Source organism: Diplotaxodon limnothrissa, linkage group LG6 (assembly GCF_057381915.1).
Source record: "Diplotaxodon limnothrissa isolate DT_005_m linkage group LG6, D_limnothrissa_male_GT1.1, whole genome shotgun sequence".
In the NCBI taxonomy this organism is placed as follows: domain Eukaryota; kingdom Metazoa; phylum Chordata; class Actinopteri; order Cichliformes; family Cichlidae; genus Diplotaxodon; species Diplotaxodon limnothrissa.
This window is the reverse complement of record NC_140601.1, coordinates 15,019,895-15,036,538: the sequence shown is the minus strand read 5'-3', so window position 1 is coordinate 15,036,538 and position 16,644 is coordinate 15,019,895. Positions and strand designations below refer to the sequence as shown.

At 43.4% G+C, this 16,644-nt stretch overlaps 2 protein-coding genes across 3 annotated transcripts in view; one reads left to right on the top strand and one right to left on the bottom strand.

Moving 5' to 3' along the window:
• The window catches only part of LOC146630311 (voltage-dependent T-type calcium channel subunit alpha-1H-like), a 63,548-nt gene that overhangs the window by 45,477 nt on the left and 1,427 nt on the right, over positions 1 to 16,644 (bottom strand). For both annotated transcript variants that reach the window (XM_085355744.1, XM_085355745.1), the window contains exons 2-5: positions 3,265 to 3,358; positions 2,964 to 3,097; positions 2,456 to 2,553; positions 1,101 to 1,260 (exon numbers count right to left, since the gene is read on the bottom strand). In XM_085355744.1, the coding sequence (XP_085211870.1) occupies positions 1,101 to 1,260; positions 2,456 to 2,553; positions 2,964 to 3,097; positions 3,265 to 3,358 (486 nt within the window). The remainder of the gene's footprint in view (positions 1 to 1,100; positions 1,261 to 2,455; positions 2,554 to 2,963; positions 3,098 to 3,264; positions 3,359 to 16,644) is intronic.
• On the top strand, positions 11,018 to 12,514 carry LOC146630312 (uncharacterized). The gene is made up of 3 exons (XM_085355743.1): positions 11,018 to 11,167; positions 11,592 to 11,706; positions 11,914 to 12,514. The coding sequence occupies exons 1-3, from the start codon at positions 11,061 to 11,063 to the stop codon at positions 12,439 to 12,441; spliced, it is 750 nt and encodes a 249-aa protein (XP_085211869.1). The 5' UTR covers positions 11,018 to 11,060; the 3' UTR covers positions 12,442 to 12,514.

Below are 16,644 nucleotides of genomic sequence, written 5' to 3'. Positions count from 1 at the left end.
TGCAGTTTCCTCAATTTTTTAAGGTCCCACTGCACACCACGGCGAGATATGCTAAGTTTTCAGCTAACAGCTCTTTGGGATCTTGGTGGTTCAAAAATACTACTTCATGCATCACAAGCTGTGTTATCTTTGGCATTTTACATAGACTTTAGAAAAGAAATAGGAATAAATAATGTGTTTTTGTGACAGGCTGCTAGTAACAAAGTGTGTAAAGATACAATTTAGAATTGGGTCTTTGATAAGTTGTCTGCTGTTTGTACGCAAAACACTGATTCATCCCTTGAGTTCACTTGTATGATTCATGGACCACTTTTTAAAAATTACAAGAAATTCTGGCTCCTTGAAAGCAAATTATAAAGAAATAAGAGGTGGTTCAAGATTTCTGCACAATACTGTACAGACACTAAGATAAGGACACTGAGCACTTTTGGTCGAGGCTGCTGCTGCTAGAGATTAATTTCAGTCTTTGCTTCTCCAGCATCACCACAGATTCCTTTGTAAAGCTGCCGTATAAATAAAGTTAGTTATTGGCAAGAACCACAAATTCATTATCAAATGAGTGAATGTTTGGCACAACAACAATGCGTCACCACAGCACCATCACTGATTGTTGTCCAAGTTGCTATCTAAGAAGGCGAAACAGACGTTATCTGATGTGGTGTGATAATATGTGGTCATGTTTGTGAACATGTGAGCGGGAAGCGGGAGTGGGAGTGACGGTAACATCATCAGTTAGACTGTGATCGAGCGTGACATGAAGGATTGTGTGGGGGAGAACCGGAGTGACAGCAAACTCAGATGGTTTTACTGTGGAAACAGCCGCTCGGAGGCAGCCACTGAATAACAGCTCCCTAAATTTATTTAGCCTTCCAAATCCCTTGATTTGTGATCCCTGATGCTCAAAGTGTCCAACGGGAAGCATGTAGCACCTCCGTGACGGAGCTGATTAGAGAACAAACAAGATCAGCCCATCTGTGATATCAATCCCCGAGTAAGGAGAGAGAGAAGCTGATCAGTTGTGAACAAACTTTTGACAGGTTGGAGCAATAAAGCTGGCGCAACTCGTGCTGTGACATCGGCTGGTCACTATAGCAACTCACATCTTCACATCCTCTCCCATGAAACAGCGGTTCCTCAGTAGCCCCGCCCACAGCTGTACGCCAACGATGCCGAAGATGAAGAAGACAAAGAAGCAGAGCGCCAACACGTTTCCCAGCATAGGAAGTGTGTCCAGCAGGAGGGTCACAAGAATGCGCATACCTATCAGTGCACACACACACACACACACACACACACACACACACACACACACACACACACACACAGCATAAACACAGAAGGGTAGACAGTCAGACAAGCAAAGATCAGCAATAAGTCAATGCAAACTTTAGCAAAATGTCAGTCACAGTAAATGTTGGCCAGACAGGACTCTTTATGTATTCTGCACAAAACGCAGGCAGTGCAATTAGCTGAATGGCAACACTGATAATTGGCTCTTACTCCACTCTCCTAAAGAGAGCACATACAAAATCTTCCTCCTTCCTTCTTCTCTACTCGTTCCTACTTCAAAAACACTCTCCGATTTTACAAGAACTCAATGAGAGCCGCAGCAAGGTCACCAAGTGTAGTAAAAAGAAAAAAAAAGACATAAAGTTGGCTGGCCAACTTGTGCGGTGAGCTATCAAGAACAACACAAGCATCACAATGATTCGCATGACTTTGTTCACAATGTCCTGATTTATTTACACATGCATCCATCACGGGGCGAGCTGCAGCAGGTGCGTAACTCGGGAAGTTAAAGAAATGAAGTGGGATTTACAATCTAGTCAGAGCGTGCAAGGACGGTGACACGTTCTTCATCGTCCCGGCTGTGACTAACGATGTTGCTGACACTCAGCTAAGGTGTTTCCACATCGGATGAGCCGCGCAGGAATCACGGCCCTTTCTGCTCCAATTAAAGGGGAGCGGGAAGCTGATTGGACATGTTTTCGTAAACTACAAAATCATCAGATTTAACATTTCTTCCAACAGCCAGTGGCTTTCTGGAGTCTACACCCTGCACATATCGCCAAAAGCTTTCTGGTGATGCTCTCCCGGGCCTGCACAGCAGCCTTCTCTACTTCTTCTGTTTCGAGGCATCAATCAGCTGAATTGCACTCTCAGGAAAAAAGACTCCTAGTTGTTTCCCCTCTGGTCTCTTTGAGGATTTTTAACCTGCTGCACTGTCCTCTTGTCCCGACTGTTCTCCTGCACTGTTCACCCAGCTTGTATGCGGGCACACTTTCAAAGGTTGAGTCAGCACTTTAAATCAGCCTCACAGTTTCAGCCCATTGTGCGGACGTACAGTCAAAGCCATGAAAGACAATAAAGTAACCCAGTTTCTGTGTGAGCTGCATGCTGGAGGGGAGGGGGGTAAGACAAAAATAAATAAATAAATAAAAGGAGAAAGACTCACTGGGAACTCTGTTGATGGCTCGCAGTGGGCGGAGAACTCGAACAGTCCGGATAGCTGATAAGCTGACGTTGTGTCCGTCCAGCGAGTACTCCAGCATTCTGCGCAGAGGGAAAGCCACCGCTGTGTCACCGGCATCCTGATCAGCCTGACCTTGGCAGACCCTGAACGCCTACAGGGACTCTAGCAGAACTCCGGGATACAGAGCCTTTTAACTACCAATCACCGAGGTCTGTGTCTCTCATGACCGAATGATACGATTGTCATTCTGTGGAGCTATCACACACACACACACACTTCCACTGATATGTCTAAGCACGCGCGCACACACGCTTGACATTTAACTGGCATTAAACAAGTGTCTAAGCTTTACACAAAACACACATACACACACACACATACACACACACATGCACACACACAGACACACACACTCTTGGCTCATATTTAATGTCAGGCGCGCCTGCGTGTGAGTGCGCGTCGGCTGCGTGCGCATCTGTCAAGCACTCACCCCACTATAACAATGAAGAAGTCCAATCTGTTCCATGTGTCGCCTAGGTAACCGCTCTGACCTATGACCCCGAGAGCCACCATCTTCACAACCATTTCTCCAGCAAAGAACACAAAGATGCCATCATCCAAAGCCTGCACACAAACACACACACGGAGACCCAGAGGATTAACTGATTAAGCGGGGGGGGGGGGAAGAAAAATGTTATTGGAAAAACTTTTCAGACCCTTGATAATGAAGTGTGACAGTGGAATATAATTAGTCTGCAATTTCAGATTATGTGTGTGTGAGCGTGCTTTACCTGCAGAAAATAAGGGGTGTGGCCACAAGGCTGGAACATCCCTAGAGTCACGCAGTTGAGCAGGATGGCCAAAATGCTCACACGCTCGAACCACGTGAGGCACGGTTAAGGATCAACACATCGACAGAGAGTCTGAACACTGATTAAAGCAACAAAATGAACACGTTTAATGAAGCTGTGCTTGTAAACTTTAGGGCAGAGGTGTCAAACATAAGGTCCAAGGACCAGAACTGGCCTGGCGAAGACTCATTCTGGTCCACTAAAAGGCTTCATCATAGATGTTGAACTTTTCCTGTTGATAAAGACCTCTCTCATTGCCGTTCATACTACACCACAGTAAAGTAATAGACAATTAAATGATACTAAAGTTGCTGTTTTTCAACTTCTTTTGTCTATTTCCACATTTGTAATGTAGACAAACTGAGACGGACTGTTGAAATTTGCACTTCTCATAATAAGATTTCTCAGGGATTAAGTGTGCAGTTAAATGCCTCTACATTGATATAAAAGAGAATTTACTGGTCTGGTCCAAACGAGTTTGACATCCCTGCTTTAGGGTGACTGATGGCAGTCTCAGCCAATCACAGGAGCAGAGGAGATAAGTACACTACTGCCTGCTTGTCTCATTTAAAGCTGGCATTGGCAAAATGACAACAAAATCCACGATAACATTTCAGTTTATTATCATTCAAGCTGCGTAAGAGGGAACTACACTCCTGTGTCCTTTCTGGACTTTCAGTCCTAATCTTAGCTGTGGTGGAAGACTTTTGGCAATCATTTATGTCTTCAGTCCAATTTTGCTGAGTAGTAAAAAGAGTATAAAATAATATATTAGAAGTAAGGTGCATGTAGGAAGAACAAGAGTGTGCTAGGAGCCACCTGGAGCCAAAAGTCAGCCTTGACTTTGTTTAAGTACATTAGAAACATACGTTGGGTGGGAGGGGCTTGCCACAAAGAAGGAAGTGCTCAGACAGCTTTTTGGCGTTTCAGCCTTAATTGGATAGAGACAGTGTAGATAGACAGGAAAGCAGGGAGAGAGAGCGAGGGGAAGAAATGCAGCAAAGGGCCGCGGATTGGACTCAGACCCGGGCCTACTGCTCTCTGGCATGTGGTCACCTGCTCACCCACTAAGTGTGAAACACCCATTTCAAATCGGAAGTTGGAATTTCTGAATTGCTGGTTGCAAATCTCAGCTCAAGTTCTTAAGTTGGACTTCCAACTTTAAAGGTTAGGGCAGCCACACTAACCCTGACTTCACAATCCAACACGGCAGCAGTGCGGTAGCAAAACTGTACAACTTCAACTGCGCAGCCATTGTTGTGTCCTTGTCACTCGCTACATTAACCGTACGCACGGTCGGGCTCTATCCGCGAATGCACTGCAGCGTCATGTACAAGAATCGAGCACTGACGCATGAATGGCTCCACCGTTCCAAAACTCAGAATAAATCCTGTTTTTTCTTTCTCCTCTGACTTCACAAGTATACTACGCTCAACAGTGACATCTGACTTACGAGGCAAATAAAACACAAAAATCGTAATTACAAAATAGACTTTAATTTAATATAAAAGGGGTTTTCGTATTGCTTCCCTGTTCCCCAAGCTGTCGCCACATGGCTCCACATGTTTGATTTAGCACAGGTTTTACACAGATGCCCTTCCCGACACAACCTTCCCATTTATCCGGGCCTGGAGCAGGCACCTGGAGCAGGCACCTGGAGCAGGCACCAGGAGCATGCACGCTTCTTACTCTTGGTGGCATAACTTGTGTCTCCTCTTGGAACCAAACCTAAATGGGACTTGTTTTTCAAGCTAGAATTGAACGTGCGCTCTTTGACCTGCTAACCAACATTATCTACTACTACACCACCAGAGGAACTGAAAGCTACGAAGACATGAAGACATCAATTAGACAGAAGACAGGTGATTTTTTGCAACCACAGGAGTCACTAGCCTACTGGCCATTAAAAAGACTACAGATTTTAGCACGTCCACTTAACTTCACTGTTCAAACTCAGAAGCTACATTTTTTTAGCATCTGTGGAAGTGCTGAAGAAGTGCAGCTACTTTCTAGATTTCTGCTCACTGCAGCTGTAACTGACTCCCATGTATCAAAAAAACATTTGTCACGATATTGGTGAGCAGTAAACATAAACCCAAGCTTTCAAACACCAAAGGAGGAGTTTCTGCTTCCCGAGTTTATGGAGTTGACCAAGTGTTGAAGTGTGATTGACAGAATTGCAGATGAGTGACAATGTAAAGGAAAAGCAACATACGGTGTGCTTGTAAATTGCTGGAACATCACAAGCTCCCTGAAGAGCTTCAGTGCCACCAAACATCAAGCTAAATCCGAAACCTCAGAAACTCTCCCTGAGTGTCACGCAGCATTCCTCCAAACACATTAGCTCATTTGTTTTTTTGCATCTGAGAGCCGAGAGGCAAAATCTCCCATGTCCACTTTTGCAAAACGACTTTGCCAAACGCTTACGAGGACACGTGGAATTCACCTCACCTGCATTAAACAATACTTTTCTTGTGATGTTTGCTTTGCCACACAGCACTCAGCACTAAGCTGAGTGTCACTGTCACATAATATGATAATTCACAACATTTTCATACTCATCAAACCATTCAGTGACCCCTCATGCCCTATATCCATTCCTCTGCATTCATTATCGTTCTGCACTCATTTATTCATGTTTTCCTTCCCCCTGTCTGTCACCCATGAATATCTGGCAATGGCAACGTCCATAGCAACAGCGAAGAAACTGTGACTCGTCAAAGTCCTGGAGAGTCTTGGGTCGATTTGTGGCTATTTTCAAATTTCGATTACATGCCATTTGCACAGTGTTGAATGGAATATAGCGAAAGTCTGCAAAAAAAAGTTCGGTCACATTTACTGTTAAAATTTCAGTATGACTTCCGGAAATTAGCTTCAGTGGCTAAGCTAGCGATAAACTTACACTATTGGTCCTAGTGGTCGATTTGTGCTCCATTGAAACCCATTATAAACGCTATTTTTCACGGCAAAAAAATTACGGTCAAATCGATCGTGATCGGTTATGTTTCCGCTTCCGCTTGCAGTACTGGCCTTAGAGTTGTAATTTTTTTATTTGTCCACCGGGTGGCGCCCTTGCTCCACATGTGACGCCTGCTGGAACATACACACCTTCTCCAGCGGCCTGCTCGAGACAGATACCCGGAAAAGGCAGACTAATTTCCCGCGTACAGCAGCAGCTTGGCCCGCTGCTCGTTCCGGACCATTTTATGACCTTAGGATCGTTTGAGGGTGCATTAATTTTTTTTAATCAACAGGAAATGACGTATTTGTTTTCACGTGGTAGCGGAAGTGTGTGCTGCAGACACGGGAACCGAACCATATGCTCCGGCGCTGCGCGAAACACACCCGCGGCAGAGGCACTCCTCCCCGGGGGAGCAGGAGCAGCAGCGCCGCCTGGGGACATTTTCGGCTTTTGCAAAAAAAATTAAAAACGGATCGAAATTAATGTTGGTGCCAATCTTTTGTCCATCTAAAGGCCTAATTATAATAACAATAAAATATTACTTCAAATGTTTTTTTTGGAAAATATTTTATGTTTTATGTTTTATGTTTTTGGGGCAAAAAAAGCAGTGCGCTCATGTGACGAAACCGGGATATAAAGGGTTAAAATCCGCGAAATGTAATTAAAACTTGACATGAATATTTCAAGGAGAAGTAGGTCTAAAAGATTGGCTAATTTAAAGTGGAATAAAATATTAATATATAAATTTTTTATAGCACTTTTTGGGCGTGGTCGATAGTGTGCATTTTATGAAATGCGCTCCTGGAAAAAAAATAAAAGGCGATCGAAATGACTGTTGGTGCCAATCTTTAGTCCATCTAAAGGCCTAATTATAATAACAATTGAATATTACCTCAAATGTTTTTTTTGGAAAATATTCAAGTTTTTTGTTTTTTGGGGCAAAAAAAGCAGTGCGCTCATGTGACGAAACCGGGATATAAAGGGTTAAAATCCGCGAAATGTAATTAAAACTTGACATGAATATTTCAAGGAGAAGTAGGTCTAAAAGATTGGCTAATTTAAAGTGGAAAAAAATATTAATATATAAATTTTTTATAGCACTTTTTTGGGCGTGGTCGATTTGTGGCTCTAAGACCGATAGTGTATGCATTTTTCTAAGACCCTCCAGTTAAAGGTCCAGCCACGTCTGTTTTGTAGCGCCCCGAACATTACCAGGCTGAACTTGCAAAATACCCGTCTGAGGCTAAGACGAGCATGAAATGTGTGCCTCGCAGCTTAAAATCACATTTACAAGCAGGGAACTGAACGTACCAACCTAAAAAACAACTTAGTGGAAACTTGCGATAATAAGCTTAAAGGCGTCAACCTTCATTTACGAGCAACAACTTCTGACGAGGCATTTTGACACGTTTAATATTCACAACTACAAGAGCCAGACAGCTACCACAACACAGCCAGTAAGACATGTGGAGTCAGTTTAAGAGCAAACTTGCTTATGGCGTGTGTTTGAGCATCTGCGCTGCTTGCTAGCTGTCAAACTGCAAGAAGGAGCATGAATCAGACGTGGGGAGAGAAGAAATAACAGAGAAGGATTTCAAAGGGAGAATAGTCTGAAGTAGAAAGTTAAAAGAAAGACTGAATTTGAATTTGTACAAACACGGATGCACACACACTCTCGCTCTCTCACACACATACACTTGCACACACACTTGCACACACACTTTTGAGCACTAATGTGAAAACTGCTGAATGGATGACAGGACTGTATTCAAGAGCCAAGGACGCATACATAACAAAGCCTGGAGCATGCACATGGACCCGTACACACAGACACATGTGCGCGCGCACACAGAGTCCCCTCTTCCCGGACACTTTGCTCTCGAGAGGGCGGAAAAATTAATGAGAGTACAATCCTTTATCACCCTTGAGACAGAGAGAGAGAGAGGGAACGAGAGAAAGAGGGAGAGAGAGAGAGAGAGAGAGAGAGAGAGAGAGAGAGAGAGAGAGGGTAATCCAGTGTCCTCCCTTTGCTGTGGTTGCCATGGGAACCCCCATCTCACCGTAGGAACTGACTTCTGAGTTTCACGATCCGCTTGCATCCTGTCTGGACTGGATCACAACACAATTAATACGCACACACAAACTCTCTCTTTCTCTCACACACACACACACACACACACACACACACACACACACACACAACAGAAACCAAGGTCTTCCTGCTGAAGCTTCCTTCACTCCTTCAAAAGCTTAAGAGAGCCGTTTTAATGCTGTTTCATCTGTATAAGTTACAGCAGCTTAAATAATCCCCCTGTGTGTCTGTGAAACACACACACACAGACACACACACACACACACACACACACACCTTAGTTAAACTATAGGAACCCGGCAGGGTCAAAAGTGTGAGTGATGGATGAGCAGGGAGTATTTTCACAGTTGGCACATCGTTCAGTATCAGCGATGAAACACGGAGGGAACGTCCTTTCCCCTGTTTCGCTCTCCCTCCAATGCTTTTCCTTTATCTCCTCTCACACTCAACCTTTCCCTTTATCATCTCTCATTTTCCTCTACAACCTTTTTTTGTGCCTCCTCTCTTTGGCCCAATTATTTTTCTCTTTCGCTTTGCTCCTCCTGCTCTCTGTGTCTCCCTCGTCCTTTATATAGTGCAGCATAATTTCCCATCTTCATTTCCTATCACTTCTTGCATATCTTTTTTTGCCTCTCCCATCCACTCCTGTGCACACGCACTCCCCGCTCCGTGTGGAGCGCCTCTGCTCGGCGCCCTCCCCCGTCTGCTTCTACCATCTCCACATACGACTGCCCTTGGGTAGAGTTCTCGTCTCTGACAGAAGCCCGAGTCTCAGCCAACAGATAAACCGCAAGTAAAAAAAAGTAATAATTAACATTGTGAAAAAGCTGAGCAAAGGCACAAAGAGTAGGAAATATGTATAAAGTATATAAAGTAAGGGGTAAAAGGGGGCAAGAATGATGGATGATGAGGTGAGGAATATGCTTAGATCAGGTGAACAAAGGGAGGAGAGCAGCTAAGACCCTGACTGTTCAAGCTCTTAAGTAGTCCAAATGTGGCATGGCCCCTTCTATGTCTTCTCATCCTAATTGCCTCTTATCCTCTCATTTTCACACTCTTCTTCCCTCTTGTACAGTGGCAGAGTCAGACAAAGGTAAAGACCCCACAATAATACAGAGAAAGCACCAGCAATGAAACCACCCTCTTTGAGCAAGCACTTAGTGACTGTGGGAAGGAAAAACTCCTTTTTAACAGGAAGAAACCTCCAGAAAAACCAGGCTCAGGGAGGGACGGCCCTCTGCCATGAATGGTTGGGGTGATGGCAGGGAGACAGGCAGTGGCGGCTGGCCCATAGGGGGCGCTCGGGCTCCGCCCCCCCAAATGTGGAGGAGTAAAAATATATATTTTTAAAAAATTCATCAATGATAGTTTTACTATGTGTGTGCCCATATACAGCCAGGCGTATTTTAACATTTTCACCAGCTGACTCATTAAAGTTCAACCAACAAACGGTGTTTTTCTTCTTCTGGGGCGCTCGTCAAAGCGCCCTTGATATGCAGCGAAATAGCCTATCATTAAATGGTTGCCAGGGGAAAATAATAAATATTTGACCTATCAGCGTCGCTGAATTAAATGGTTTGGGGGCGCTTAAAATTGCGCCCCTGCAGAAAACGTGAAAGCTCACGAGTTCATATGGACAACAGTGTAAAGCTAGCTGTGCTAGGGAAAACTAGCATAGCGGCGCAGCTAGATGATGGACATCGGATTGCTTTAAGAAGGCACAACGAAGAGGTAGATAAAAACCGTCATATTTTATCTAAAATCATCGATTGTATTAAGTTTTGTGGTGCTTTTGAGCTAGCAATGCGGGGACATGATGAAAGTGATTCCTCAGACAATCCAGGGATTTTTAGAGGTTTAGTCGACTTGATGGCATCAATTGATCACGACTTGAGGCAACACCTTGAAAATGCTACTGTATTTAAAGGCACCTCGAAAACAGTCCAGAACGAGATCCTGGATTGCATGTTGGCAGTTCTGAGAGAAAGGATCGTGGAAGAAGTAAAGGCAGCGAAGTTTTTAGCCATTCAAGCTGATGAAACCACTGACATTTCTACACACTGTCAGTTAGTCATGGTGCTAAGATACATTGACCAACGAAACCGTATTCAAGAGCGTTTTTTTGAATTCATCAAGCTACCCAATGCTTGTGCAGATGCAATAGCCAGTGCCTTATCGGAGAGGCTGCGCTTCATCCTCCCCCAGGGACAAGAGAGAAAGTTGATCGCCCAGGCCTACGATGGGGCCGCTGTAATGAGGGGTACCACTGGAGGAGTGCAGCGTAAGATACAGGACATTTATGCTAACGCTCACTACGTACATTGTTATGCCCATCAGTTAAACCTGGTAATGCAACAAGCAACCTCCCACATCCCTCAAATCAGTCACTTTTTTTCCGACATAGCAGGATTCGCTTCTTTTTTTACTAAATCGAGCAAGAGGACTGCAGTGCTTGACGAGGTGGTGGCGCACCGACTTCCAAGTGCATCGGCAACCCGTTGGAACTTCAACAGTCGTGCTGTGAATACAGTGTATGAACATAAAGACGATCTGGTGAGGTGTTTTCAGACCATCCGTAACAGTGAAGGATTTGATGCCCCTACAAAGAGAGATGCTGGTGGTTTCGTGAGAATGCTGGAAGACGAAGCTTTCTGTTTTTTCCTGGCCTTGTTTCACAAGATAATGCCACATGTAGACATGCTGTATAACCACCTACAGAAGAGAAACATCGATTCTGTCACCATCGCAGGGATCACCCAGACATTCATCAGCCGCATGCAGGCTATCAGGTAGGCATAAAAGCATAAATATGTAACCTAGAATAAATGTTAATTATCTATGCATAGATTCTATCAAATTCTCTGCATATATTCTGTGTTCTGTGACTTAAATGTTTAATGGAATTCAGATAATTTTGATTTATATCAGCCTTTGAAGTAATTTTATGAAAAATATTTGATTAAGTATATTTGATGAAGTATATTCCCAGTAATGATTTGATGTAGCCTATACCATAGGCTATTTCCTGAAATTATGGCCAGGGCCTTTATTTACTTGCACTGGTTTTCCCCCAGCCATTAAACCAGGTCCGGTTATTAATTAAATCCGGTAATTCCCGGTAATTAGAACACAACCTTTGTTTGGTTTGTGTTTGGTTAATATATCCCTATTCAGTTTTCAGAAGCCATTAATGAAACTTATGTATTGGATCAGGGAGGCACTTCCTAATCTGGTTGTGGATGAGGAGTACAGGGGACCTGTTCAAGACCCACCCACAAAGAGACGGAGAACATTGGGGGAAGACAGGCAACACCATTTGGCACTGGAGGTAAGCACTAGCTGCTTGGTCTGATTTAAATCGGATCATCAGATAAAATCTAATGACGATGCTGTCAGATGTCATTTGATATAGTGGTCATGACTGTTTTGTTTTGTTATGGACAGATTTTTTTTTTCAGAATAATGATTAACATGAGACATGTGCCAAAGTCTTACCACTGAATCTAACTCTTACCAATTATATATTATTGGATAGGTGTGCGACACCATTATGAGCCATGCCAAGGAGAGGTTTTCTTTCACCAAGCACCTTGTCAGCGCCACTCTGTTGCAAGGAGACTTGTTCCAACAACACAGCAAAAATTTTCCAGATGCAGCACTACAAACCACAGTGGAAGCCTATCCCTCATTGGACAAAGCCAGACTTAAAACAGAACTGTCCCTGATCTACGACAACGAGGAGTTTCAGAGTTGTAGTGGTGCGCTGGCGCTCTATCAGGTTCTGATGGAAAACAACCTTCAAGACACATTCACCGAAACTGTAAGTCTTCTTAACATCCTCATCACCACACCAATGACAACATCAGAATCGGAGAGGTGTTTCTCTACTTTAAAGAGGATAAAAACTTTCCTGAGAAACAATATGGCTCAGGATCGGCTCAACGCTCTGGCTATGCTGTCCATAGAGAAAAAACTCACACAAGAACTTCCTGATTTCAACACCAGGGTCATCGAGAAATTTGCCACTCAGAAAGACAGACGAGCAAAGTTCTTGTACAAATAAGAACCCTTAACCATATTTACTCTCTTTCTCCATCCCTCTCTCTTTCTCTCTTTAGCCCACCCCCCCAATCAGTTTACAGTTGTTGTTTTCAATAGTTATTTTTCATTCATTCAAAAAAAAAAAAAAAAAATCTGTTCATGTTCATTTTTACAAATCTATACAAATGGCCAGAATATGGTTGTTCATTTTAAATTTAAATTAAAATTGTGTTGTTTGATGTACTCATTAAATGGGTCATTTTAGTCGATATCATAAAAATTGCCCCCCCTGAGATTTTTTTCAGGAGCCGCCACTGGAGACAGGACTGTCTCTCTCCCATGCTGTGGAAGAGAGCCAAAGATTAAAAGTGAGAAAAAGTGAGAGAGTAACTAAGGGAAGATTCAGGATCACCTGATCGAGCCATAAATATAAACGTTATCACAAAAATAAGTTTTAAGCCTAATCTTTAAAGCAGAGAGGGTCTCTGTTCCCCAAATCCAAACTGGGAGCTGGTTCCAAAGGAGAGCGGTCTGAAATCAGAAAACCATCATGGCAATAATTTTCCTTTCTGTTGCAAATCGCCAACCGTAAAATAGTACAGCAGCATTTCAATAAGAAGAGATCATTAGATGGAATTGATTAACTGATATACAGAATTCAATTATACCATTTTGGCAATTAGACTGCGATAGATAAAGACAACAGAATGAAATGCCAGAGCAGGACCCCCGAGAGTCGAGAAGGTGGATGGAGTGACTCGCTTGAGGTGGAAAATGCTAGCGTTGAATGGACAATGAAAGATTAGCAGCACGATTTAAAGATAGCAGGGTGGAGGCTGATTGGTTTAAAGAAACAATGATGTCAGCATTGAGATTTGCAGCGTGGGAAAGTGGAAGTGATGTAATGAATAAGCTTAGCAGCCAAGCACACGGGAACGCAGACAAATGAGTGAATACAGATGTTCCTTATTGAACTCCTGCATAAGCTTCATTAGTATTTGCTCTGACAGACATGACTGCCATGGAGAATACACCATGGCTGCTCATGTGTGGGACAGTTTTTTTATGAAGCTTTTCCTCTGAAAAGCTTCCTACTGTAGTGGTTTACACATGTACCTACCTGCCAAAGCAAACATGCAGAGCTGCCCGCTGTGGCAACCCCCCCCCCCCCGTGAAAAGCAGGCAGCCAAAAGTAGCTTCTACTTACGTAACCGTAAACTGATTGAATAAATCTGGGAAAGCTGCTCAAGTTGTTCTTTTAACTGTTGATAAAGCTCAGGAGATCGTTACTATAGCAAAGGTGTAGGAAAACCAGCTCCAGAGAAAAGTTACTGTAGAAAAACAGGAGCTACTGGATGTCACTCAGGATCTATGAGCATGTGTGTAGCCCCCTATTGGGCCTGAACATGGCCACCCGCAGATACCCCTTTGCTCCACCCGTTCTCCCGTCCTTCTTCCCCTCTCCCCCACTCAAACACCCTCTGCTCACAGGTAATAAAGGTCAGGCAGACATTATAAATCAAATCAGATCACATCACCATGATCTTTGTGGCATCATCCGCCACCCTTGGCTGAGATAAACATGCTAAGACCTTCATGTGGCAACATTTTCATGTGAAATGTTCATTAAGTTAAAAGCATCATCCACAGTTGGTCTTGGATTTACTACCCGAGTCTCACGAGCCATGAAGTGCAGGTTTGATTCCAGCAGAAAACAGTGCTGCCTGCCCATGCTCCCTTCTCTCCTGTCAGTATACTTTATTGTTGAATGTCGGCAAACGCACCCTTAAAGAGCATCTGTTTGAGCCGCCATAAAATCTGACAGACATTCATGTTACTTATAGGATGAATGGGTATCACTGCTGTGCTCTTATCAAGGACTTAAACTGGTTTAAGATCATCTATCAGAATAAATACACTGTACTCAGCACAGGTCCATACTGCTCCTGTCATGTATACCCCCGCGTGTAAAGTCTACATCTGGATGTAAAGTTACAATCAGCCACAGTAAGTATGTAATACCTCTGTGTGTTAACTTGCGATCCTCTGTTTACACAGCTGATTGATCTTGGCTTGACATGTTTCCTCACTAAAGTCTTCACCAGCTCTCACATCAGTTTGAAAGCTGCAGGAAATTACTATTTTGAAACACAGGTACAATTTTTGTCATTTTAGCCTTTTATGAAAATCCTCCATTTAGATTTAAATGATAAAAATGAGCTCCAAGTCTAAACTGACTTTTAGTTTGAAAGGCTGAAAAAGAAGCACTGCCCCCACTGTCAAAGAGTGACATATTTATACACAGGCCCCTGTTTTTAAGGACTAAAAATCAGGATAAAATTATCATTTTTAATGCTTAGTAAAGAAATATATCCAGCTAGTGACTTCTAGAGTCTAGAACCTATGAGCATCATTAAACAATGGGTTTACTCCTTTAGGATTTTTGGCTGAACCGTTACTGCAGCTTCAGCTTTGAACACAGTGTACACTGACCACTTTGTTGGGTACACTCTGGCAGTCTTTTGTCCCTTTAGTACCTACTGAGCATCATTAAACACCAAGATCCACATGAGTATTGTTGCTGACCGTGTCCACCACTTTATGACCACTGCAGCAACCGTGAGATACTTTCATGTCAATATAAACCAAAATGCCTGAGAAGTGTTTCCAACACCTTGTTGAATCTGTGCCATGAAGAGTTAAGGCAGTTTTGCAGGGAAAAGGGGGCCCAGACTGATACTAGCTGGGTGTGTCTATTCCCAATGAGTGTCAATTTCTGGGGTAAAGCTTCAATCTTCATCTAGTGTTAAATGATTTATAATTTGCAAATTACTTAAAAAGGTTGAATGAAACCAAAGGAAATGCACTGAATGGGACGACTGAAATATGAACTTCTGTGTTTGCATGAGCAACCTGCTCACTAGTTTTCTCATGCTCTTTGCTGCTTGGCCTCACACTGTCACTTTGGAATCCATACACACAGACTTGATTAAACATAACCTAGTTAAGCTCAGAGTCTGTCATGTGCAATGTGTGTGTGTGTGTGTGTGTGTGTGTGTGTGTGTGTGTGTGTGTGTGTGTGTGTATTCGAGCAACAGAGAGGGAGAGAGAGCCTGAAAGAAGGTGGGCCAAGTTAGTCAAGTTGTCAAGTCACTGGCTCCACCCCTTATTAGGATGACAGCTTGTAACCATGGAAACAGATGCTGGAATCATGTTAATTGGCTGAAATGATTCTGACAGTTCACCCTACTTTGAGTAGGTTCTCATGCTATCCATCGATGTCTAACTATCACCTCCTTACAGACGCATACACACACACACACTTCAACCCTATTAAGAAGCTGTTTAAGAAGAGGAAAACAGGGGGGATAAACAGGGAGCATGGGATCAATGCCAAGCAGAAAGGGATGAAAAGAGCACAATAAGAGAAAGGAAGATACTTGCACAGGAGTGATGGAATCAGCTTTTCTCCTCTTTAAACAAAAGGAAATGCTCTGAATGTTTCATACACTGCTGAATAAGTTATGTCATTTGTGTGTGTGTGCGTGCGTGCGTGCGTGCGTGCGTGCGTGCGTGCGTGCGTACCCCCATGCGTCCACATATGCTTGTTTCTGTCTGTGTCGCATGTTACACTGAAAGAGTGGGATAACTGCCACATGGAAAGCTCAGCACTTGACAAAGTAGGCACCTTGCTCCACACATAAAATAACTCCCATCCCCTCCCATTGAAACAGGAATAAAATCCAATAGAATTCACTGGAGCTTGGAAAGGCTGCAAGATAATGTTATATAACGGGAAAAGCCAGTCTCCTTTTTGTTCCTAATATTTGGGGGAAGAGATGTACAGTATGTCGTAAACACGGTACAAAGGAGCATGCCTGCTTTCACAAAGAGGGAGGAAGTGGAAGGAAGGAGAAATGAAATTAATTTGTAATATGTAGTTACTGAGTGAAAAAAGAAGAAGAAGCCAGAGAGGAAGGAGGGGTCACTTCAGGAAAAATGGGACTTTAGGCTCTTGGGGACTGCTCCCCGCCACTCCCCCCTCCCAGTGCGCTCACATTAATGTCCCTGACGAACAACATCCACCCACATTACTTCTCCCGCAGATCATTCACAGTAACACACACACACACACACACACACACACACACACACACACACACACACTGTAAGTGAAATGCAATGAAATATGTGCGGCATAAAAACAAAGCGGGACATTTTCCAG